Source organism: Sceloporus occidentalis, unplaced genomic scaffold (genome assembly GCF_023333645.1).
Source record: "Sceloporus occidentalis isolate IW3139 unplaced genomic scaffold, rSceOcc1.0.p SCAF_3, whole genome shotgun sequence".
NCBI classification, from domain to species: Eukaryota; Metazoa; Chordata; class Lepidosauria; order Squamata; family Phrynosomatidae; genus Sceloporus; species Sceloporus occidentalis.
The window spans coordinates 207722437-207746805 of NW_028316983.1; the positions used below are offsets into that span (position 1 = coordinate 207722437).

General features: G+C 40.9%; 1 protein-coding gene across 1 annotated transcript in view; it reads right to left on the reverse strand.

The window, feature by feature from the left end:
* TRPA1 (transient receptor potential cation channel subfamily A member 1) overlaps positions 1-24369 on the reverse strand; it is a 51122-nt gene that overhangs the window by 14797 nt on the left and 11956 nt on the right. Inside the window, exons 4-16 of the mRNA XM_089518905.1 lie at positions 23680-23787; positions 22775-22883; positions 20801-20946; positions 20265-20401; positions 19277-19325; positions 17642-17741; positions 17431-17531; positions 16809-16978; positions 16551-16715; positions 15717-15831; positions 13182-13348; positions 6505-6598; positions 1287-1346 (exon numbers count right to left, since the gene is read on the reverse strand). Of these exons, the coding sequence (XP_089375031.1) occupies positions 1287-1346; positions 6505-6598; positions 13182-13348; positions 15717-15831; positions 16551-16715; positions 16809-16978; positions 17431-17531; positions 17642-17741; positions 19277-19325; positions 20265-20401; positions 20801-20946; positions 22775-22883; positions 23680-23787 (1521 nt within the window). The remainder of the gene's footprint in view (positions 1-1286; positions 1347-6504; positions 6599-13181; positions 13349-15716; positions 15832-16550; positions 16716-16808; positions 16979-17430; positions 17532-17641; positions 17742-19276; positions 19326-20264; positions 20402-20800; positions 20947-22774; positions 22884-23679; positions 23788-24369) is intronic.

Genomic DNA, 24369 nt, shown 5'->3' on the forward strand with positions numbered 1-24369 from the left:
ATATTCAGGCCTAAATGCAATTGTTAGTGTCAATTAGCATAAAACCCTAAATCAATGGAATTTACACTTGTGGTCACTTATCAAATTTTCATTTAATTTAATTGGTTTATTTTAATTGGGAGCAATTAGATTTTGGTCATGGAATAGTGATATGAATGTTGGACTATGACTCTGGAGAACAGGGTTTAAATCCCCACTCAGGCATGAAAAACCATTGGGTGGACAATTCACACTCTCTCAATCTAAGAGTGAGTCAAGGGCAAGCTCCCTCTGAACAAATCTTGCCAAGAAAACTCCATAATAGAGTCTCCTTAGGTCACCATAAACAACTTGAAAGGCAAATAATCAACAACAGAGCAAGGTCTGAAGGTGTTCAGTAGGAAGTAAGCCACACGGGATAGTTGGAGATTTAATTCCAAGTAAAAAAGCAGGACTCAGATCTGCAGAGTTGGAAAATTTGAACTGGCTGCAGAGTGAGACTAGTAGTATTTGGAAAACAGAAATAAGGGAGAGTCAAAATTCAAGATGTGCACAGAAATATTTCTTTTGTCTTGCTAATGGAACTTTAAAATATTATTTCCTAGAGTGCCCACATCAGAATGAACAGGAGCCTGTCTGCATGAATGTCCCTCCACACCATCTGAAATGAGAACAGCTACATTTTGACAAAATGCAGGCTTATGACTAAGGGATGGAACAGACCACCTGAAAAGGGTAGATTGGGGCTGCCCCAGAGCTAGTCGCTCCAGTGCCGAGGCAACCACATGCTGTGGCCCCAATCTATCCTGGAGTCAGCCCAACTATGAGAAGAAAAGATCCACTCCTGTTTGGGCCAGTAAAAATCCACCTTAAATGGCCCAGCCACAACCAGGGTGGCTTCTGAGCACTCTGGCAGTGTGTGGAGTGTAAACACCACACCCATGGAGCGTCCTGAAGCCTCCCCCCATGTGATTGGGTGGGCGGCTTCTAGGCAGCTTGGGAGAAGGCGGCTGCTTAACATGCCGGCCTGTTTGGGTCCTAGCTTCATCATAATTCTTTTTCTCATTTATGATTTGAAACACCTTTGCCTGATGAAGAAGCCAGTGGAGCTTTGAAAGCTTGCAATATGTATTTTGTGCATTTTGGCTGTCCCAAAAATAGAATTACTATTTCTGGGCAGATACATACTGTCTAAAAGATGCACAGATGTATCAGATTTGGCTTGATTATTTTACTTAACACAAAACGTAGAATACTTCAGCAATTCTAAAACATCTCAGTTTATTAAACATTGGTTTGGAACTTACATAGAAGTCTCTGCAAGTCTTTTCCTCTGAAGATTCAATAATGCAATTGTCTAAAACTAACTTATAGAGACAAAGAGAAGTATTTCAGTAATCTGAGAAAACACATGAACAATGGTTAAAAAAATCTTGAATAATATAGGACAATATCTCTGAATGAATTAATTAGTGACTTAGATGCTGTGGTATGACACTTCAACTGAAATGAATAGTTGGTGGACTTAGGTGAGGAATGCACCACACCAACTATTTATACATGAGGACTCGCAATCATGTATAGCAATGGCAGAAGCAGACAGCCTGAAGTGTAGGACCATCTGCTGACCCTGAAGGAGCCTGAAGGGACACCTGCTGCAGCCAGAAGCCAACACTCCACCTGAGGCTTCCCAGCCGAAGCAAGGCAAGGCAAGGCAAGGCAAGCCAGGGGGCGTGGCTTTGTGGGAGGACTTAAGTCTCCACCCCCCACCCCCTCCTAACATCTGCTGACCCTGAAGGAGCCTGAACATCGGCATTTCAACACCACTAGCTGCTCCTGGCCTGTGAGGCAGACTGGTTTTAGGCTTTTTGGGGAATATAGACTTGTCATTGGAGGGATTTGACATGATGCACTACACCTGTCCATTGGCTGATCTCTCTGGGGAGGAGGTTGATATTGATGTTAAAGGAGCAGCTATTCAAGTAGTGTGGGGCAATGGAAGATATGGTGTTAGCAGGGCAAGAGGTCGTTACAGAGGAAGGCGTGATAGATGTGTGATACCTATTCCACCTTCCACTCGCCCTGCTATCCCAAAAGATCTGGAGAGCCTGCCTAACCAGCCATCGAACCTCTCTCTGCTCTTATGTAATGCCAGGTCAGTGAAGAATAAGTCCCAAATCATCTACGACTTATTGACAGACCACAACGCTGACCTGGCTTGTATCACGGAGACCTGGCTTGGAGCAGACAGCTCTGTAACCTGGGCTCAGGCCCTTCCGGCTGGGTACTCCATCAATGAGCAGGTGAGGGGAAGCGGGCGGGGAGGGGGTGTGGCCATGGTCCACAGAAACAACCTTACCTTAATCAGGATACCTATCCGTGCATTAGACCACATTGAGTGCATTTACCTTAGCTTGAAGACCAGGGAGAGTCTGGGGATTCTGTTGGTTTACCGTCCACCTCGTAACCTAACGGACTCCCTAGCCGAGCTGATGCAACTAGTCTCGGAGCTGGTGTTGGAGTCGCCTAGGCTGCTGGTCCTGGGCGACCTCAACATCCCCCTCGAGACTGGGTTGACCAACCTTACTGGCGCAGCTCGGGAGTTCATGCTTTCCATGACAAACATGGGCCTCTCCCAGATAGTCTCCGAGCCTACACACTGTGCAGGTCATGCCCTCGATGTGGTCTTCTGCACGGAACAGGCATATCCGTGGGTGGAGATAATTAGTATCTCTGCTTTGTCATGGACGGATCATTTCCTGGTTAAGGTTGGACTGAAGGCCACTATCCCTCTCTCCGGGGGTGGAGGACCGATTAAAATGGTCCGCCCTCGAAGGCTGATGGAACCCGTCAGGTTCCAAGAAGCCCTAGAGGGTATTATGGTTGGCAGTGCTGGCGATTCTGTCGAAACTCTGGTTAATATGTGGAATAACAACTTTACCAGAGCGATTGACATGATCGCTCCCAAGCGTCCTTTCCAACCCGCTCAAAATCGTAATCCATGGTATACAGAAGATCTTAGACAAATGAAGCGGGCTGGACAATGACTAGAGCGCGAGTGGCAGAGAACTCAACTCATATCCGATAAGACACTTCATTCGACCTTTCTTAGGTCCTATCAAGTGGCGATAGATGCAGCTAAGAAGTCCTTCAATTCTGCATCTATCGCGTCTGCAAAATCTCGTCCAGCCGAGCTGTTCAGGGTAGTGAGGAACTTAACCCAACTACCTCCTACCCAGAACCCATTATTAGATTCTTCTGAAGCCTGCTGTGACACTTTTAATGATTATTTTGCAGATAAAATCTCTCGGATAAGAGCTGATTTGGATGCCAATTTGAGGACAGAGACAACTAGAGAGGCATCCAGTGCCTCCGCCATTACTGTTAGACTGGATCAATTTGAGTCGGTAAGTACTGAGGATGTGGACAAGCTTCTCTGTAGTTTGAAAAAGACGACTTGCCCTCTCGACCCTTGCCCAACCTGACTGGCTATCCAGGGGGGAGAAAAAATCATGGAGATGCTGAAAAACATAATTAATGCATCCCTCAGGGAGGGCTCCCTGCCTCCCTGTCTCAAGGAGGCAGTAGTTAGACCACTCTTTAAAAAGCCCTCCCTGGACTCCCTGGATAGAAATAACTACAGACCAGTCTCATTACTACCATTTTTGAGCAAGGTGATCGAGAGAGCGGTCGCCAATCAACTACAAACAGTCTTGGATGAAACGGATTTTCTGGATCCATTTCAAACCGGATTCAGGACGGGATACGGAGTTGAGACTGCCATGGTCGCCTTAGTCGATGATCTCTGTCTGGGCATCGACAGGGGAAGTGTGACCCTGTTGGTGCTCTTGGACATCTCAGCGGCCTTCGATACCATTGACCACGGTATCTTTCTGGAATGCCTGAGAGAGTTGGGTATTGGAGGCACTGCATTGCAGTGGTTCCGATCCTACCTCTCGGGCAGGTTCCAGATGGTGTCGCTTGGGGACAGCTGTTCGGCCAAGAGGGAGCTCAAATCGGGGGTCCCTCAAGGCACGATTCTGTCCCCAATGCTATTCAACATTTACATGAAGCCGCTGGGAGAGATCATCCGGAGACATGGGGCGGGATGTTATCAGTACGCTGATGACACCCAAATATACTTCTCTATGTCTCAGACTGAAGCAGTGACTAAGGATGGCATCTCTCCTCTGAATGCCTGTCTTGGGGCGGTAATGGACTGGATGAGGGAAAATCGACTCAAGCTGAATCCAGGTAAGACGGAGGTACTTGCTATAGGAACCCCGAATCCAGGAATGGAGTTGTGTCAGCCAGTTCTGGATGGGGTCACACTTCCCCTGAAGGATTCTGTTCGCAGCTTGGGGGTGCTTCTTGACTCGTCGCTCTAACTGACAGCTCAGGTGGATGTGACAGTCAAGAGCGCCTGCTATCACCTTCATCTGATACGCCAACTGCGCCCCTTCCTGGAGCCGAGGGACCTGGAAACAGTAGTACATGCACTGGTAACCTCTCGATTGGACTTCTGTAATGCGCTTTACTTGGGGCTACCCTTGTGCCAAGTTCGGAAACTTCAGCTGGTACAAAATATGGCAGCCAGATTGCTCACGAGAACTTCTAGGAATGACCAATAACACCGGTCTTGAAGTCCCTGCACTGGCTGCCTATTAGTTTCTGGGCAAAGTACAAGGTGTTGGTGATTACCTTTAAAGCCATACATGGCTTGGGCCCAGAGTACTTGAGGGAATGCCTTCTTCCCTATTGTCCATCCCGCACACTAAGGTCCTCTGGAAGAAATCTACTACAGCCAAAAAAATCTAGATTAACATCTGTCTCCCAGAGGGCCTTTTCTACTACTGCTCCTAAACTATGGAACGACCTGCCGGAGGAGATCCATCACATTTCCACTCTGGTAGCTTTTAAGAAAGCACTTAAGACGGATCTCTTCCGGCAGGCCTTTCCAACCTAGTTACCCTCCCCAGATATAGAGATATTTGTCCCCTCATCTGTCTATTTTCCCCCGCCAATGTTTCTGCCAATTTTTTGGTTGTTCAATGTTTTTAATGTTTTAATATTATTACTGTTTAATTCTGTTTTAGTACTGGGAATGGGGGGTGGTGGTAGGTCTAGGGTTTGATTTTTTAACTCTATTGTAATTTGTTGTATTTTATTGTTGTAACCCGCCCGGATTCTTCGTGATTGGGCGGGCTAGAAATAAATCTATTATTATTATTATTATTATTATTATTATTATTATATCTATTAGTATAGGTGTCAGGTACCAGAATGCGTGGGAGATGGTGCAGAACGGGGTTCTGTGTCTGAAGTACATATGCTCAGAAGACAACGTGGCAGATATTCTCACAAAGGCACTGTGGAAAGACATGAGTGGATGTCAATCCGGATGGGAATGAACCTATGTGGTCACTAGAAAACACTTCCCGAAAAACAAGTGTGATAAGAACATGAGCAAACATCTGTACATTTTGGAGGGGATTGTTAGGATATTGGATCCTAGGAAAATGTGCAGATGTGGGACAAAGGTGATAGGATTACCAGAGGTCACAATGAAGTCATGGTGAGTCAGCATTTGGACCTGCTGAGTCACAGGATGTGACATCATCGTATGGCAGAAAGTGCAAAGTCATACTGCATGGGGGACATATACACAGGTTACATGCTGGGAAGAGGCTGGACTAAATGCCTGAGAATGGCACATGTATATAAGGGAGGAGCCGCAGTATACAGTGCGGCTGCGGGTGGATGGTGTTGTGTGTATAGAGAGAACAGAAATGGAATGTGTGGATTTCCCAAAGACCAGCCAGTGGGCAGACATAATAGTGGATTAGGTATGCCTGTGGTCTAATTCAACTTCTTGAGTTCTTAGTTTTACAATAATAAGGCAACTAGGTCTTATAATGATAGGCACTGCTGGTTGTTTTATGCAGCTAGATTTTCAAAACACAAAGAGTTACTCTGAATAGAAAACAGCAACACACAGGTATTAAGAATTTTATGCAAAATTCATACACACACACACACACACACACACAATTATTTAAATATTTTATGTGATATTACAGAAAATTGTACCTAGTACCTGAAATCAGTACAGCACGCCTGCACCATACGCGTGCGCACTATACATGGTTTCCAGCTTACGTGGAAGCCGCGTGACAATCTAAACAATGGTGCATGGACCCTTGCGTACTGTAGCATTGCCACGTGCATACGCCCCATTCTTTCCTGTGGGGCGCGAGCATACACACATTTTCCTTTTACGCGGGGGGAGTACGGAACGGATCCCCGTGTAAGGAGAGGGCCCACCGTATCTATGGGTCCATGTTTCTACTTCAATGAAGTGTTTTAGAAGTAAAACAATGTGTGTCGAATGTTTCTTGCACAATGCTTTAGCACAAGACACTCAACAGTTCTTCTGTGAGTGAAAGAACTCAGTGGCACCATGAAAGCCAAACCTATATGATTATCACAAGTTAAATTGTTAACTAAATATATATATAGTCTTACTTTTAAACATTCAGGAAGATATTCAACCATCTCCAAGATAGCACATTTATTTGTAGAAGAGTGGTGAGTAAATGTTGTTACAGACTCTTCCCATCTGAAAAAGGAAGTTAAAGGAGCTCAGAATATTTATTGTTGTTATAATGAATAAGGAAGAGACATATTAGCACATCTTAAGATTTTTTCCCTAAAAAGCGACTTATAAATCAGCTGTAAATTTACTGCAACTACAGATAAACACTCAATGTGGGCCACAATTTTATAAAATGATAATATCATGGCGGTGACTTCAAGACGAAGTTAGATTTTGTAACCACCTACTGTGAGAAAACAGCACTCAGTAAATGTGAACATGGGGGTGGGATAGAGTGGAAGATATTGCACTCTCTGAACTTGGAATAGGACAGGTTGCTTCCCTGTAACTGTTTCTTCAAGTGCTCGTCTGTGAATTCATACATATGGGTTTACTGCACCTGTGGAGAGAATATTTGGAACCTACTAGAATAGTTAGGTCTGCATTTTGGTGGTAGACATGACCATCCTATATATATTCCCCAGTCCAGCCATTAGGCTAAGTTCCAAAGGATGCCACATAGCAGCATCCTGAAGACCAGGAGGCAGGACACACAATGAGGAGAGGATGGGCAGTTCTATGTGAATTCACAGATGACAACTTGAAGAAACACAGTTACATGTAGGCAACCTGCCCTTCTTCTTCATGAATCACACATAAGGGTAACTAGCGAGCTATTGATACCTGAGGGTGGAGTGTCGTGCCACAATGCAAGGTATGTATGCAAGGAAATGTCAATAGCCGATAAGAAAGAGAGCAAAGAATTATTACCATCACAACGGAGTGGCAAGGAACTGTCATTTGAGAATGGACAGGAGAACTACTCTCCCAAAGGATGCAACAGCTCTGGCGCAAGCATCCAGTCTGTAGTGGGAGATGAATGACAGAGGCTAGGACTATGCAGCCACACAGCAAACGTCCTCTATGCTGCAGTTTGAAAGAGATGGCAGCAAGCTAGCATTTCACCAAGGAAAAGGAAAAGTCCACATCATGTAATGACAAGAGAAATTTGAGGATGTGCCGGGTTCGAACCTGAGAGGGGACAATCTGGCAGTAGTTAGGAGGTTCAGAAACTTCTATCACTTATAGGTGATAGAGCACGAGAACTTGGGCTTCTAGATACCTGGACCATCGGCACCAACCACTGGTATTACCAAGGTTCTGGAAATGGCCTGTGGGTGAGTAGGCCTCCACCGATTTCAAATTCAGCACAATTCAGAGGAACCTCAGCTCTTGGCTAGATTCCAGGTATGGCTTCTCTTCATTTACCATGAGTCCAACTGACTTCAGTACAGTAAGAGAGTAAGTAATGTGGCTGGTTAGCGTGCATTGGGAGTCTGCAACAAAGAGCTTGTCGTCTATGTATGGGAAGACCACAACTTTCTTTTGTCATAGCCATGCTGCAACTACAGCCATGCACTTTGTGAAGATGCGAGGAGTCATGAAGAGACCAAATGGCAACACTTAAATCAAAATGCCCTTCCTTCCACTGTGAACGATAGGAATCACTGGTGGGAATCTCAAATCCTTATTTGAAAATAGGGATTCTTGAGATCGAGAATGGCAAACCAGTCATAAGGCTGCAGCAGTGTAAGTATCAATGACAGGGATATCATCCTGAATTTTTTGTGAGCTATGAGAGTATTGACATCTCTGAGGTCCAGAATGGGAAGTACACCACTGACTTTCTTGCTCACAATGAAATATCGAGAGAAGAAGTCTCGATGAAACACAGATGAGGGGACTGATTTGATGGCCTCTTTATTTGAGAAGTACGTTGGAAGGGGGAGTTACGTGGAAAACCCCCATGGGGGAAATACTCCTCGAACTCTACGGCGTAACTCCTTTTGACAATGTCAAGGACCCAGGTGCCTGTACTGATTGAGGCCCATACAGATCAGAATTGAGCCAGTCTGTCACTGAAAGACTGTGAGGCAGCAGGAAGAGGGTCTGAGTCAAAATCTCTTCTTGTGGGTGTCCTGGCCCTTTTATTTTTGAGAATCATTGGAAATTATGGTCAGCCATCTGCCAGAAGAAGGAAAATTGAGAAGGAAAAAATCTTCTAGGATAAGTGGGCTGAAGGCTTGTCATGGTCTCAATGGGGACAGTGCCAAAGGTACCTGTGAGATGAAGAGACATGAGAGGATGATAGCAGGCCATACTTCCATGCACTCTCATCTTTTGTGCATATTTGAGTTTCATGTCAGTTTCTTTATTAAAGAGACTGGATTCATCTTTGATGCTGATCTGGCCCAAGCAGAGTGGCCTGACAATAAAAGCCCAGTGTGTCTCCTGAGAGCCACTGAACCAGAAACAACTTTGGCTGACATGACAGGCCAAGATAATTTGTTGTCCTGCCAAGGAATGTGCCTCCGATTGCACTATCATCATCAGGCAAACTTGTCAAACAGGGGAAGAGCTTATTCCCACCATACAAGCTGAATAGTTAGTGATTTGGAGACCAAAAGCAGTGGTAGAGTAAAACATTTTGGCAATAAGGCCTAACTTTTGGCCTTCCTTGCCTGATGGTGTAGAGTCAGGTTTTTGAAAAGACTTAGGCTGGAAAGCTTCCACTACCACAGAATTAGGTCACAGATGTTCAAGAAACCATGAGGAGTCCAAAGCCTCATCACACTCACTTTTGTTTTGATCAGTTCGAATCACACCATTGATTTGACACCAAATAGATGTTCAGACTATACTTGCCATGATCGAAGCCGTCCATGGCAATTTAATCCACTTCAGATTCACACTTCATTTAGAACCAATTCAAAATGGCGATTGGAGTCGGCATTTTTTTAACTGTCAATCAAGTGATGCACATCTGCATCACTGGGACGTATCACAGATCTTGTTCAACAATAGACAGCCATGAATCAATACCAGGGTAGCATCCCCTTTGGCACCCATGAATCCATGCATGCCAGGGAAGAATCTCCCCATGGCACCCATGAATCCATGCATGCCAGGGAAGAATCCCCCCATGGCACCCACGAAGCCATGCAAATGCAAAGGTGTGCAGAAACCGTCAAAGTTTTAAAAAATCACACCGCATCAAGCCCCCCAAGAAACACCCCCTGACTTCCCCCAACCTCTGGCCAACAGGGAAAAGGGAACCAATTCACCAGTAGAAGTGTAAAACAGCTGCACAGTAATTTAAAGGACCACTTGACAGGGCAGGAAATTTGAATTCACAAAGAGCTGGTATCTTTGTCCATGGAGTGCTGAGAGGGGAAAACAATAGCTGTTTGCTAAGACCTGTGGGATGGGTATGTTCTGCCCCTCTGCCCACCTTCTGCCCATTGGCTCTCCCTCCAGGATGCCCTGAATATGATCGGCAGCACATTCCCATTGGTGGCTCCCTAAAATAACCCAGATCTTTTGAAAATACTTGGGAAATGCATCGGTTTCAAAAGAACTGGTTTAAAGGGGATTTGAGCGCCGCCCCCCCCCAAAAAAAAATTCAGGTAAGGAAAAAACTGGATCAAGTGTGAACCACCCCCTTAAACTGGTTTCCAAACCAGTTCAAAAAATAGTGTGAATGAGGCCCAAGCCTACCACTCTATACAAGTTGTCAGTCTTTTTGGAGGTCAAAGGGACAGACCATGGATCCACCCAGGATTTGCAAGAGATCTTCAGTACAGAATGCAGGAGCTGTGAATTGGATCCTCTTATAAATTGGGTGCACTGGTTCCTATCAATACTGCCCACTCTGAGGCATTAACTCTTTCAGTGAAGAGCGTTGTTGGATTTCCAACAAGGAGGAAGGGGCCTGTCTTGTAAGGAGAAGGACCTTGAGGAACAGGAGAAGGCTGGACAGTGCCAGGAGCAGGATCCCCAAACTGAACAGGCCTCTGGTGGCATCACTCGTTGAGATGGTCAGCAGTCCTCGAATTGAAGCTGAGTCAGCTTAAAGTTGGAGATGCCAGCTGGTTGGATAAGGAACAATTTGGGGATCCCCTCAAATGATAGGAGTGTTCATACACCACATGACCACAGAAGATCCCAAGGCGATCAGGAGAGTGAACATAATAGGTGGATGCTTCAAGATCGTAATACAAGTCTGGTTCAATGAAGCATTGCAGAGAGTAACAAAGTTGATGCTGGAAGACACATCAGTAGTGACTGTCAAGGGATTCATGGCAATAATGCCTGTCAGCCTCACAATGTTGGTTGTGAAGAAATCTACTATGATGAGTAGGGAACAGAAACTGAGAAGAAAAGTAGTGTGGTGTCATCTTGGAGGAGGAGACAAGATGCTGGTTATAGGTTGACCACAAGGCAGACTTTGGATCACAACTGTTGCTCTAGGGAATGGAGAATATTATGGTGTGGGCAACCTCTGGGCTAAGATTCATGAATCTCGTCTTCTGAAGTTGAGGCCACGTTGACCAATCTGGCAGGGGAAACTTGCTGTTATACTGAGACCAGGGGATCAGTGAGAACAGTTGGGGCAGCATGGTCCCTAGATGAAGTATCCATTGAAGAACAGTGATTGAAGTGTTTCTTCTTTTTCTTCCTTTTGTCCCCATGTCAAAATGGATCTAACAAATGGCCTGGTGGGAGAGAGATTTCCCTGTCCAAAGCATTCAAAGGGGGAGTGTGGACCTTGGACACCAAGCGAGCTGTCTTGGAAGTTGCTGGACAGGAGCCTCCTGATCTCCTGTTTTAGTTGGGTTTGAGGGGTGACTTTGAGTACTGATGCAGATCAGTCAGCATCGAGTGTCACCAGGCCTGATCTGTCAAAATCTGACCTCTCGATACCAAAGCCTTCTATTTTGCACCCCTTGTCTAGTTTTAGATGCTCTTTTTCAGCCCTTTGGGCAGGCAGACTTCTAGGTGAGGGCCATCAATTAAGGTTTAAGAGGCTTTAGCACCTGTTTGTACAACAGGGTTTTGAGCCTCAATTCCCAGTTCTTCCAAGCCGAGGAAGGAAGGCCTTACAGTAGGTGCAAGAATGTACATTGTGGCCTTCTCCAAGACATAACAGATACTGGGAGTGGCCGTCACAGCCAGGAAGCTTTGCTCCACATTCCTCACACCACTTTAACGAAAATGATGCAGACATAGTGGTGACGGAAAGAAAAGTTGAGAAAACAAGGCTGTGGTCAAAACCAAGGAATAGCAATATTCATAGAAGGTGATCACACAGCGGATGAAATTGAACTGAGCCTAAGATATTTTAAGGAGCTAATAAGAATGTTGTATTTCAGTATTAGTATTTTATAGTTTGCACCTGTATTAGTATTGTATTTTTAATGATGTAATCCCGCTTCAATCCTTGTGAGAAGTGGGAAATACAGTATAAATAAAAATTATTATTATTATTATTATTATTATTATTATTATTATTATTACGAGCCAGGGCTCGGGCGTATATATATAGAGAGAGTGAGCAGCTACCACCAAAATTCAGGCTTAACTATTCCAGTAGGTTCCAAATATGATCTGCAAGGTTGCAGTACACCCATTTGTTTGATTCACAACAACCACAAAGAAGAAGCAGAGTTCAAGTCTAGAGCTCCTTAGCTGTCCAGCTGTAAACATAGTTGTGCTGGGGTAAACCCAGTGCCCCAGTGCTGCTAGTACCTGTATTCCTGAACCGAAAAAATACTCTACATTTAAATCTAGCTCATTATGTCAATGAAATCTTTGATTAAATTCACAGTTTGCTTCACCTTCAGCTATTTTATTTATTTATTTCCTTCCTTCCTTCCTTCCTTCCTTCCTTCCTTCCTTCCTTCCTTCCGGCCTTTCTCCCAAGTTGGGACCCAAGGCAGCTCACAATATATAAAAACACATTAAAACAACACTTTAAAAATAATTAAAATAGTCCAATTAAAACAGGAAAAAGATTTAAAAATTACAACATGCACAATTTAAAACATACAATGTTAAAAATAATCTAAACCAACCCCCATCGCCCAATAAAACCAGGCCTACATGATTTTAAAAAGCTTGCTTGAATAAAAATATCTTTGTTTGCCGGCAAAAGGTCAGCAGGGAGGGAGCCAGCATAGCCTCCTGTGGAAGGGCATTCCAGAAAGTGGGAGCAGCCACTGAGAAGGTTCTCTCTCATGTCGCTTGGGATGGTGGTGGGACCAAGATAAAGCCATCTCCTGAAGCTAGAAGGTGTTTGTTTTCATTTGTTTCTTGTTCTTGACTGTTCTGTTCCCGTCCTTTCTGCTGTCCTACTAGTCTACCTCTCCAGTCTCTTTATCTTTTGCCTCTTCTTACTAATTTAAGACTAAATTTCACATTCCTGTTATATACTGTACAGCTTATAAAAGAGAGTTTTACAACCCCAGTTTCCATTACAACCCTGGTTTCTCACAAGATGTGGGCTAGGGGGCTATGAAGTATTTAGATTCAAAATGGGGCTTTGGCTTGTTAATGGCTGGTATGCAAAGAGGAGGAAAACATTATCTCCAGTACTTATTGTTACAACAGTTTTCATTTTACTTCTCTCAAATTTGGAAATGGTTCTAACTCTCATCCATCTCAAGGGTCCTCCCTATCATGTTTTCTACAAACTCATCTTGATTTTATAATTTGCAACTCTCTCACAAGAATTCATTACACATATCATTTTCTACCCTAAGCTTACCTTTTATGCAAGATGACAGCATTCACAACATCTTTGCGCCCATTGTGTATGGCTTCATGAAGAAAAGATGCTTCAGTTTTATTCAGGAGGATTTTTGCATTATCATCAAGAAGGAGTCTCACTGCTTTTGCATGGCCTTCTCTGGCAGCAAGATGAAGAGCTGTGTTCTTTATTCCACCATTACCAAGAAAGCATAAAATATCATTTCATTAGAATATGAACAAAATCCATAGGTAAATAGTAAATATTACATCTATAGTGTCAATGTCAGAGTTCCCTACTGGTATATCATAATGAACATCTATTCCTCCATTTAACTGCACACTTTTTTTAAAAAAGCAACTTAAAGAGAAATTATTTACTTTGTGAAGTCAAAAGCTTTCACGGCCGGCATCCATGGTTTTTGTGGATTTTTTGGTCTATGTGGCCATGTTCTGGAACACAGCTACATAGCCCAAAAAACCCACAAAAAGCTATAGTTATTTAATGTGAAGTCAAAGGCTTTTGTGGCTGTCATCCATAGTTTTTTGGGCTATGTGTACATGTTCTAAAAGAGTTTATTCCTGACATTTCATGAGCATCTGTGGCTGGCATCTTCAGAGAATGCTGAATGCCAGCCACAGATGTTGGCGAAACATCAGGAATAAACTCTTGTCAAATGTGGCCACATAGCCCAAAAACCCCACAAAAAACTGTAGTTATTTACTTTTTTTGTTAAATAGGTTTTTCTTTTTTCTCCATCATCTGTCAAAGGTATTCAAACTTTAAAAGGTATCCTATTTTACCAATATTACTGGAAAGATTAAATCATTTTTAAATCAATTTTAATCTAAGTAAACAAGAATTTTAAAGAAGAAATCAAGACACTGGACTGGATCAAGGCTTTTATTAGTTAGAATAAATACACTAAATGTGATTATTTGCATTAGATATTACTATTCAAAGGAATAGCTGTGTTTAGTCTGTGTCAGTATACAAAATACTCTTGTATAATCTTTGAGATTAACTGAGAGAAAGAAGTTTGTAGCATAAGCTTTTGTAGTCTCAATTTATTTATTTAATTTATATACTGTATTTACCCCAGCATAGGACACAAAGTGGTGCATGCACACCATCTTATTAACAAAATATAATTTTAAAATTCTTAAAATAAAATTTAAAATACAATTAAACAAACTAATTTAAGGACACAAGTCAAACGATAATTAAAAGGCATTTTAAACATGCTGGGTGGGGGGGACACCACCCCCTTCCTTGTTAAAATTTCTATCTACTGACACCAAATGCCTCCTCAAATAAAAACGTCTTCACCTGCCAGCAGAAAGAGAACAGGAAGGGGAACAACCAGACATCATGTGGAAGGGAGCTCCACAGCCTGGGATCTGCCACAGAGAAGGCTCTCTCTCAAGTCCTCACCAACCACACCTGCAAAGGTGATGGAACTGAGAGAAAGCCCTTTCCTGCAGATCTTAAGGCACATGCTGGTTCATATAAAGAGATATGATCTTACAAACATTCTAGGCCCAAGCCATGTATGGTTTTAAAGGTCAAAACCAGAACTCTGAAGTATACTCAGAAATAGATTGGTAACCAATGTAGCTGTTGCAATGGGAGGGGTGTTGCATGATCCCTGTACTTCATCAGATGCAACAATTTGTGTCTCCATTGTGTTAAATAGATCTATTTTGGGGCCAACATTTTAGGAATGGTAAATTGAATTATGTGGGAACAATCATTTTCACACTAAGATACTCTGTCTGCCATGACAACAGCAGTCAAAGAGGTGACAAAACTATATACGTGAGATAAGGAGATTAATTTGATTACAAAAGTAATTGATTTTTTATGCAATTAAAATTCTTTTCAGGAATCTGAATACTATCCATTATGATTGCAATTCATATTTGACTTACTGAACTTTCAGAAAAGAGAGAAACAAGAAATCAAATTGAAGATCTCATGGATCTCAATAAATTTATTTATTGGTAAAGAAAAGATGTACACTACCATCGTATACTATAAAAATATAATTATTTAGCAAAAACAAATATCTGTCTATTCAACAGCCTATTTGTTGGTTCAATTTAAAAGCCAAATGACATGCTATATAAGTGCACCTCCTGTATATTTTAATACACCCAAGAACTGAGGGACCCCAATGTGGAATAGGTTTAAACCATTGAGAAAGAGCAGAGTAACATTAGGAAATGCACTAACATAATCTATAGTTGTCCCTAAGATTTGTTAATGTGACTATAGACGTCAAACAATGAATAGAATCACACATTAGATATATGTAATTTCTATTTCTGTGAAATACTTTTAATCCATTTTACTGTCATATATAGGACAGAGTTATAGACCCACCAAGTGTTAAAATTTGACCATGCTGATTCTTGACACCCTGTTTTCCAGTGAAAATTGTCCATAATCCCTACAAATTTACCCTTGTGTAGACCTATGTATTGAACAGTACAAAGAGGATGCTCCATAATGTTTTGCAATATTATAGCTGAATGTTATACCTAGACTTACCCCTTCTTCATCCACTTTATCTGTGCATTTCACATTTGTATTCAAAATTATCTGCATTGTCCGAGTATAACCTCCAAAGGCAGCATGATGCAAAGCTGTCCAGCCTTTATAATCACTTTAAGAAAAAGAATCCATATTGAAATTGATCAGAGCAAGATTTGCTATTTTATCATTATACTTGGCTAAGAACACCTGCCATGAATGTTGTCATATTCTTAAGGAGGCCACAATAATCTGAACAGAGTTTGGAACTGTTAGTTTCATTGCTAATACATTAACATTAAATCACTCTTAAAAAATAATTCATTACTGTTGTGCCGTTAGGAAAGCTTGATATAATTCATCCATACATATGTTTGCTGGTTGAATCCTTGGCCTGTTACAGACAGCCAAAATAAAGCTGCTTCGAGTCACAGTGGAGGTATGGTGTTTCAATGATGCATGCATCCTAAGAGTCCAGAAGCCACACCAAAGCCACGCTCCAGTCCTTAGGGCTGGAGCATGGCTTTGGTGAGACTTCTGGACTCTTAGGACTCATGCATCATTGAAACACCATACCTCCACTGTGACTCGAAGCAGCTTTATTTTGGCTGTCTGTAACAGGCCATTGAATGGGACTTGGGATCATCTAGGGTCACTACTATCATGCACTCAATATCTTTGCACATTTGCCAATGAATAAAACAATGTAAATTTAATAATGTTAATCAATGAGGTACTTGTTGGTCAGCAAATTTTCCTTAATGACATAGAATATTACAATGGCAAGGCTATCAAATGAAAATTTCTTCTATTATTTGGCAAACAAAGAAAGGAGAAAATGCATATACCTACCAAAGGAAAAGGGCACCTTTCTTCAGGAGGAATTGTACCACCTTCTCATGACCATTTTGAGCAGCTAAGTGTAGAGGAGTCATCCCTTTCTTGTCCCCTTCATTCAAGAGCCTAGTATCTTCCATATCTCGTAGGAGCCGAAGACAAGTGTTGATTCGTCCATAGCTATATAAAAGATTATGTGCAAATTACCAAAAAAAAAAAAAAAAAAAAAGCCATCTGGAATGCAAACGGGGATGAGGAGAAGCACAGGCTTACCTAGCAGCAAAATGCAAAGGAGATTTCTTGTCTCTGCTTTTAGAATAGATGGAAACATCCAATTCAAGGAGACTATTGACTGAAAGAGGCACACCTTGTCGGCATGCATAATGTAGGGGAGTGCACCCATCATTGTCTTCATCAGTTACAAGTTCTTTAATATGTTTCATCTGTCACAGACAAAGACAGACTATTAACAATGTTATATGGAAGCTATTTCATTATGTAAGCCATTTTGCATTTAAGCCCAAATCTATTTTGATTTTAAGCCCATGCCTAACTATTTTGATTTCTCTGCTGGGGGCATCATTGTGTTGAAAGGTATACATTTATAAAGAGCCAGTAAAATCTGGATAAATATAAATGAACAAGAATTAGAAAAATATGTTTTACCTACAGCTCTAGTTCTTTGAGATTAACTTTACAACATAAATACCATGTAATACTTAATAAAATGTAATGTTTAAACAGCATTCTTGAATGTCATGAGAAAGTTTCAAATGTGAACAGAGTTCTATAAGCATGTTTTGAAGAAAAAGATAATGGACTTTTTCCAAAATATATATATATATCCATACACCCATTATTAACATACATAAATACAAATGGATGGCAGCTTTACCTTCAAAAATTGTTCATTCAGATGTTTTAATCCTCCAGGATGGAGTACTGTTAGGTGCAAAAAGTTACGACCGAGGTGATCTTTTAATTCTACATTTGCCCCTAAAGAAACATAGAGAGAAATAAATGTTTCAAATGAATATTCAAAACTATAATATTAGTAGAGCTAATAATATTATTGTTTGTAATGAGTTGTTGTTTTCCTTTCATACCTTTTGAGAGCAACAAATTCACGATTTTCCATGATGCACATGAAGTAGCAAGTAGTAGTGGAGTTCGACCTTCAATATCAACACTATCAATCTTTGCTCCCTGCAATAAAAAAATCCATCAAAATGTATGATTTCTTAAAAATGAGAATGCAGGCAATAAAACCAGAAACTTCATATGTGTTAGCTGCAAGGATGTTTTCACTTCAGGTGCAATAGTCTATTTTTTTCTCAACAAAGGTGCTTTTCTAAATTGATACCTGCAGCAGTCCTCCAAGCAAATGCACACTGGTTCCTATTATGAGCTTACAGGTTTACATTCAAAGATGGCTGTTGAAACATGATATAATATGTTACTCTTCTTGTGCATCCAGCTTACTTAGGATGTTCTGCCAATATAGTTAAGTGTTTTGGCACAGAAACATTGGCAACATTCCAGCTATTTGCACAACAAGGTGCCAGTTTTTACAGCATAAGATCTTGGAGCTTTGAAGAAAGGCTAGATGAGTAGGTGTGAAAAAGAACCTGTGCAACTCACTTATGGCTGTTTTGTGGAGCTGAGGCAGCAGGGGAGCCCAAGTGACCATACATGGCTGCTGACCAGTGTCTTCTGCAGCCCCCAGAAGCACCCATCAGCAGCAGAGTTGGAAGCCAAATATGGTTTGAGCAGCTGCCTGAGCATCATGTGCTAACCCATTCTCAGACCTCATTGGCTGGTCTGCCCAACCAGAGTGAACTGTTTGCAGTTATCACTCAGGTCAGGCAAAACTGTATTTATTTGATTGCCTGAGCTGTTCTGTGAGACATTTTTTCCCCAGCTACAGGCATTCACGTTGGATGAAAACAACAGTATGGCTTTGCAGCCAGGTGTATTCCTTGTCACCACTTCATGTGATTACTGCATGAAGAGGATCTGGATAACAGCACACACAGATGAGGGTTATATCGTGGGTATTCCTACAGGCACTTTGCCAGGCAGTTTTTATTTATTCAGTTGAGCTTTTTCAGCATCCAATCTCATGTCCCTCTAAAAGATTATTTTAAAAAAGTAGATGAAAGTTTTTCATTTTTACCACTTGACTATGATTTTAAAATCATAGATATTCTTTTGATCTGTGTTTGTTTCAAAATGAAAAACTGAATAATCCATGCAATGTGATATGTAGCTCTTTTCTATTCATACAATTTGCTACTTTGAACCATTCAACGCTGAATGAAGTGACTAGGAAAGTGTTGGACAGAAATAATCCATTTACGTGAACATAACTTTTGTTTTAATAACAGCCATTTTGTATCCAATAAACAGATAAGCCACACATTTTCAAATATTAACCTATCTGTTGTATAAGAGAACTGCAGCAAAAATGAAACACTCTTATACATGTCACTCTGTCCCCCATCATGTATTCTTTCTTCAGGTCCCAGCCTATACTAGCAAAATAATGTTCAGTGTACATTATTCAATATCATCATTTGTACCCATAAAGTACACATATTGCTGTGTCAATTTCCTGTATTTACTTAACAGGAAATTAATTATTTTAAGTGTGTCTTTTGTCCATGTTACTATGCAGTGTGACATCAGGGTTAGTGAAATCTTTATTATCACAAGAAATTCAATTAAAATTAAATATTTACCATTGATATCAGATATTCTGCCAGTTCATAGTGATCAAACAATGCAGCCCTATGACAAAAATGAAGAGTAAATCAATGTCAACAACAAATTCTTCTAATGACCTCAAAAAGATTACGTTCTGTCAGACTTTGGCCATTACCCCAGGTTTTCCATGTGTAGATGATTCTCTAGCACTAATAGTGATACTCTGTTTTTATCCATGGTGACAATGAGGAAATCCCACTGAACTGAATATCATTTCAAAAAGGGAAAACTTTGGGATCATGCTGATTGAAACCTAAAGGTTCTTTACTACACTATCAAGTAAAATTGATTCAGCTACAAGAGGGCAACATCCCAAAGATTATGGACTGCATTCTTCCCCACCCTCACCTACACCCTTGCAGTTCATTGGGAACTATATGCTGCCACAACTGTTTCCTCTTCCAGAAAAATCCTAGCACTTCTAGAAAAATGCATCAGATTTATTATATGTATGTTTCCTAGCAGGACTATGCTCCAGGCAATTTACCAAGAACTTGAATTTGCAAAGAAACAAGGTGAGCATTCTCTGTACACCAGAGAATCCTTGGGATCTGTGGTAGTCCCCCCACCATGTATGGGAGAACATATGTGGTTTGTAGACTACATTTTACCCATCCCACCCTAAATAGTCCAAACATGGCTAATGGTCAAGCCAATGCAGATGATAAGACATTGGAGTACAATCCTTCCTTCTTCAAATAAATAAACTAGTAATAAAAGGGTTGCGGTTGTTGTGTGCCTTCAAACAATTTCTGACTTATGGCAACTCCAATGTGAACCTATCTTAGAGTAGCCTTGGCAAGATTTGTTCAGAGGGCTTTTTGCTTTTGTCTTCCTCTGAGGCTGGGAGAGTGTGACCCTGGCCTCCAATCATAGTCCAATGCTCAAATAACTACATCAAACTGGCTCCCATAGTAAAAAGGGAAAAATTATAAATACAGTGATATTAGGCAGATGTCCGACCTGTGAAGCAACGTTTCCTTATTTCCATCTAAAGCATCAATGATAGGTTCATCGCCTGAATAAGAGGACATCATCAATTTAAGTATTGCAGTAGCTCCTTGGGTAGCAGCAAAGTGAAGAGCTGTGCATTTGTCATTCTATAAATGAGAATATAAAGCACACCAAAAAAAAAAAAAAATCTTACAATCACTTCCAAGTCTATGCCAAAAGCTTTGAAAAATCTGTAGTGGACAGGAATCCTGATTTTAAACTTTAGACTCAGGGGAGGTAAAGGTCAGTTTCCAAATATTGCTTCAAGATTTTTCCATAAGCTTGATTAACATATGGGGCGGGGGGGATGAGAAATACGGAGAGGGACAGAATATTACTTTTTGTTCTAGTTAGTCCTATTTCTGGATTTCATACTAAATTCATGTAATAAGTGTATTTCTTGCAGTAATTTTCAAAACTTTCTGGATGAAATCAGTCGTGATTTAAAAGTACTTAACTCTGAAAGCTTCATGCCCAATATATTTAAATATTTTCTCAGCTGTTACCTGTTTCATATCAATCTGTGCTCCATATTCAAGGCACATTTTAATCATCTCCAAGTCTCCACTTTGAACTGCTAAATGAAGAGGAGTACACTTTCCATTATTAGTAAAGTTGATGTGATTTTCAGGGGAATAGCCCAGCTCTTCACCTTAAGAAAGAAAAAGTGAGAGATGGTTATGAGTGCTGAACACAATATTCCAAGGGGTAGAAACAATTAAAATCTTGATCCCTTGATTTTGCAGCACATTTAAAATTGTCATAACAGCTTCTACTGCAATTTCATGATTTATGAAAATATATTTAATGATGACTATAAATAAGGGAGTTATTCAAATACTTGAAAAACTTCCAGGTACTGCACATTGCTCAGCTAATAAAGAAGAAATAAGGTATGTCTTCCCGAGAACTAAACCCAATGAAGCCTAGTGTAAATTCCACATTGGATCATAGTTCTGTGTTATGAGAACATGTTTAAGTTATATTTGGGCTTGCCTGCTCCCATTGATCTGGCTCTTCCTCCAGCACAGCAACAAGGAGATACGAACCTTCTCTACCATTTTATAATAGAAAGTTTAGTATGCCATGAGAACCCTAGTATGGTTAATCTTCACAATGTGAATCTTCACTTCTTTAACCAGCTTCAAAATGGAGTTGAAAACCATCCTGTTCAAAGAAGCCTTCCCAGGCATTGCATAATTGTTGCTTACTATCTGATGTTCTTTTGTTGCCTGTTTATCGATCCATTTCCTGTATTGCTATGTATTGTATATGTATTATCCTACTTGAGAGTATGTATTTTCCCTGGAAAATGATTAACCTTCCATTTTGAAGCCAAGCCCTCCCTCCAGTCCATCTGCCTTGGTCCAGGCCTCGGAGGTAGAGAGGAACTGCTGGACCTCTTACCCTTCCCGCCACCACTCCCTTCTCCTTCTGTGTCATGTCTTTTTAGATTGTAAGCCCAAGGGCAGGGAACCGTCTAACTAAAAAGATTGCATGTACAGCGCTGTGTAAATTTACAGCGCTTCATAAATAAAGGTTAATAATAATAATAATAATAATAATAATAATAATAATAATGTCTAGTAAAAAGAAGCCAGGTTTTTTTTTATTAACTAATAACCAATATCTTTATCACGTGTCTGTCTGCCTTGCAAATGGAGTACAGTGCACCCTTCCCTTATGCAGGGGATCCGTTCCAGACACACACACCCCACGTAAGAGAAATACTCTGTATGTTCGAGCCCCATTAAAAGCAACTGGGCCATTGCCTCTTCTGGTATGCAGCTTTCAGCGTAAACTGAAAGTCATGTATGATGTGGATGCACTGTATATATTATGAGATTATTTTCAAATAGTTGGGATTAACCACAATATGTTCAGAGCTGGATGGTAAAGGAAACTGTATGATCTATTATAGAAGGAACAGTCTGCAAACTTATCAGTACCTTTATGCTGGAAGAAAGTGAAAGAGAATATGTTGTTGTTATGTGGCTTCAAGACCATTCCAATTTATAGTGGCAGTCACCACAGGGTTTTATTGGCAAGATTGATTAAAAGGAGGTTTGCAATTGTCTTCCTCAGGCTCATTCAAGTATCACTTTATAATCTGCCCACATTCCCTGGGGTTTAGTGCCTGGGGCTGCAGGGTCAGGTAGTACAACTGGGCTCCTAAATGCAGCTGCCTTCATCATGTCTGGTCTATTAGGGCAAGGACTGGGTGTATATCAGGTGACACCAAGAGGTTCCCATTAGCTGGAGGCCCAGGGACAATGCTCCTCCCAGTCCAATGGAAGCTGTACACCTGCTTATAATGCTACAGCCAAACAGATTCACTGATTCAGACAAAGGCAGGATTGACCCATAAATATTTTCACAATACGTAAAGACTATAGTAAAATTGCCAGTTCCTTATAAGTAACAATGCCTAAGTGAGAGCTGCTCTGATTTTGATAAATATTAATGGATAGTGTACCTACCCCTTTTTATAAGAATCTCCATGCATGTTTTTGCACCAGAGAATGCAGCTGCGTGGACTGGCATACAGCCCATACTGTTGGCTTTACATATTTTACCACCATTTTCTATCTGCAAAAAAAGATAGTTAGGCAACTACTGTCAAATATTTTGCAAGAAACATGAAAATCATTGTGTCAAAGGGGACACTCCAGAAAATGGTAAGCCTTTGCTTATTGATTTCAAAAGCATCTTTTTACATCTATAATTTTATCTCAGCCGGGGCTAGCGAGATGCTAGGTGATATCCAATTAATTACTTCTGCTGATGTAGTGACTTCTATCAGCCAAATTGTGAATTCATCATTCCCTCTACCTCTGTAGCTGTCAAAATATTATCCAGAGGATTGGATGAGCCTCTAGAGCAGTGATATCTGGAAAGTATCTGGAAAGCCACAAGTTCTTTACCTTCATATAGAGTTATGATTTAGCCATTACAGTCCTCAGTACACATTTTGCACAATCCTGCTCCCTTCTTTTTCAAAAGTAATTAAAAAGAATCTGGAGCTATACAGTCCCCAGGATATGTGAAAGGTCCTAATGGACCTGAAGTTTATAAAACTTCAGATGCTACATAAAAAAATGAGAAAATTCTTACTGACAATTGACAGGAATCAGAAAGGAAAGAAGAACTTATTGAGTGCTTTGTCACAGGTTCATCAGGACAAACGTGTTAATAGCACCTTTGAAAAGAACAACAAAGTTTCTAATTTTGTGAAAATTTCCATAATATTCATAATAGGTTCCTTGTAGACATATATAGTGAATAAGAGTGCACACATCTTGCTATATAAAAATATGAAAAGGCAGATAAAAATATTGACAGGTAAATAGAAACACACTGGCAAAAGTAAAATTATGATACATACCAGAAGTCTGAGTGCTTCAGAATTATCTTTGTAACATGCTACTAATATAGGTGTGTTTCCACCCTCTCCTTCCAGGTTTACATCTGTAGTGCTGTGTTCAAGGAAAATCTAAAAATTAAAATAAAATTTGTAAGTTCAACCCTTTAGTGACATCATTGCTATATCAATTTTAGGATAAATAAACTGCAGGAGTAAGGTACATGAGTTTCCTGTTGCTTAAGAGTAACAGTCATCAGACAACCTACATAACAACCACTTTCTCTCTCCATAGGTAACTACAGGACAATAGACTGAACACATGGTTTCTGACCTGGGCAGAGGATCCAGGACAGAGCTTTAAATGCACTGTCTAGCTAGCGTATAAATGACCATTGAAGTCTGCTGTTGGAAGCTCCCATACACGTAATCAGCACATTGTACTGCTTCTTCCTAAAGACTGTGAACAGAAGCATGGATGATAATCGCCAAGTTTAGAAAGGCCTTTTCTCATGAACTGAATGCAACTTTCTTAAGACTTGCAGGATCCTTAAGCCAAAATCATTCCTGTCTTGTCTATATTCAGTTTGTGTACACAATTCTTTAAATGTTGTTTCCAGTTAAAGACTATGACTGTTCTATGGTTATGGGGAAAAAGACTGGTCACCAATATACTGAACTCAGAGTTGGTGCAGGAAGAATGGGTTTTTTAAG